The sequence below is a fragment of the Neofelis nebulosa genome, chromosome 9 (genome assembly GCF_028018385.1).
Source record: "Neofelis nebulosa isolate mNeoNeb1 chromosome 9, mNeoNeb1.pri, whole genome shotgun sequence".
Lineage (NCBI taxonomy): Eukaryota > Metazoa > Chordata > Mammalia > Carnivora > Felidae > Neofelis > Neofelis nebulosa.
This window is the reverse complement of record NC_080790.1, coordinates 53,728,712-53,730,710: the sequence shown is the minus strand read 5'-3', so window position 1 is coordinate 53,730,710 and position 1,999 is coordinate 53,728,712. Positions and strand designations below refer to the sequence as shown.

Below are 1,999 nucleotides of genomic sequence, written 5' to 3'. Positions count from 1 at the left end.
AGGTCACCTCTGTTTCCCCGGTGGCTGTAAGAACTATTTGTCAGGAAGGTACTTGCCCACTTGTTTACAATAACCATAATCTTCCTATCTCCAATCAGCACCTCACAAATAACTTTAGGGTCACTCTTGGGGATAAGAGGCAATTTGGATGCAAACATATTGGAGTTTGAAATAATTAGAGGAATTATGGAATAAATAAGTAAAAATATTTGAAACTGAGGCTATCTTAGAAAATCCAAAACATGTATACAGTCACTGTGTATATATTCTCTTACATCTCCAGGCTAGTCACTCACTGACTAGATCTTCCTTCTCTTTGACATTTTCTCCCTGTTGTACCCAGCCTCTCACATCCATTCCATTCATCCCCAGTCAACACATTATGTGGTTTTTCCATGAGTCAATTTTTATTGGTTTTTGAAGTAATGAATTATTGGCATAAGGCTCGATGGGTTTCAAAGCAATGACAGAAGGAAACTACATCATACAGGTAGGTGGGAAGACCCAACAGGAAAGAATCCCAGAGCAGCTGTGACCCTCATCCGCAAGCGCTGGGTCTTGCCTGTGAGGATCTTGCAGCCAGGACCCAGCCCAGCTGAAATAAACTGCATGCACCTCAAGGTGACTGAGCCATAACTGAGGGGATCGATCTGACGGGGTGCCCCAGTTCTCTCTCCAAGACAGTCACTTCTAGCCTTCTTGGAACCTTCTTCCAGCCTTAAATCTTTGGCAGCAATAACCGCTTGACCACCAAGAGGACTCTCCCTCCCACTGAGATGGCCAGCCTGTTCTCCCTCACCTGTGCCTTTTCAGATAGAAGCCTCCCCCACCAGCGGCAGCTTAAGGCCCCTGCAGAAAGAGGAGGAGGCAAAACCCAGAGGGCTGGCAAAACCCAGTGACCCCAGTGGGGATATCTGCCCTTCCCCTCCATTGTGGTGGGTCTTCCAACCAATGTTTGGGGGGTAAAGAAAAGGGGGCTTCTCAGTAGGAGAGCTGCTGTCCCCCCTCCCCTGAGGAGGGCTCCTCCTCTATGAGCTCCAGGTCGAACTCATCTTCCAGGGACCCTCCAACAGGCAGGAGCCGGAACTTCTTCCCCTTCAGGGTGCACGTGCGATGCTCGAAGTCCAGGACGGCATTGTGGTCCTGGAGCACATCGGTACCAATGATGGCTTCTTCAGCACTTGCATTGGCCACTAGGAACTCTGCCTTCAGCTTCAGCTTGCCCAGGGACACCACTGTATCCCAAATGCCCAGGATCTTCATTTCAGCCCCATTGGCCACTTTTACCACATTTTCAAAGGGCCGCAGAGTGTCCAAGTCACCATCTGTGACCTCCTCCCACAAGTTGGGGTGGACCACAGAGACCTGGGCCCCCGAGTCCACCAGGAACCTCACGGGCACTTTGCCAATTTTCCCCTTGAGGTAGTAGCCCTTACCCATGCTGTTGGCAAAGACGATCTCCTTGGGCAGGTGGCTGTGGGTGGCCTCGGGCCCCCCGAAGGCCTTCAGGAGGGTCTCTTTCACAGCCCCATAGTCTTCCTGGTCCTTGGGGCTGAGTCCACTGTAGACCTCCAGGGCATCTCCCCTGAGGGACTCTTTCAGGAACCTTAGTTTGGTGACATGGTCCCAATGGTTGAGGTCATTGATGGCCTCGAAGCGGTGCAGCCAGAGGTGTGGGGCTACGTTGGCTCCATCAAAGGGCTCCGGGATGAAGGCATGCTCCCGACGGCCCTCCCGGCTCCCGGCTCCACTCTCAGCCATCCCTCTGCCCTCCTCTGGAACTGCAGCAGCAACCCACACCAAGTAAAGAAAACCACAGAGCAGTGTGGGCGCAATCACGCTGGAGAACAAGGCCTCTCTAAGCAGAGTGTTGTTTGGTGCCCGTCTGGGGCAGGCAGAAGGGACCGGCGCAAGCTGGCTGACTGACTGCTGGACACAGAGGCAGGCAGCTGCGATAGCCTGCTCACTCTGCAGAGCCTTTTTGATGCCTAGCCTGGGC

General features: G+C 52.9%; 1 protein-coding gene across 1 annotated transcript; it reads right to left on the bottom strand.

The window, feature by feature from the left end:
* Positions 1-380: 380 nt before the first annotated feature.
* On the bottom strand, positions 381-1,999 carry ASPRV1 (aspartic peptidase retroviral like 1). The gene has a single exon (XM_058683817.1). It carries the CDS (start codon positions 1,759-1,761, stop codon positions 982-984), a length of 780 nt encoding a protein of 259 aa, XP_058539800.1. The 5' UTR covers positions 1,762-1,999; the 3' UTR covers positions 381-981.

What these genes read in the sequence shown, in the direction of transcription:
- ASPRV1 (XM_058683817.1), bottom strand. Translation starts at nt 1,761, where the DNA reads ATGGCTGAGAGTGGAGCCGGGAGCCGGGAGGGCCGTCGGGAGCATGCC.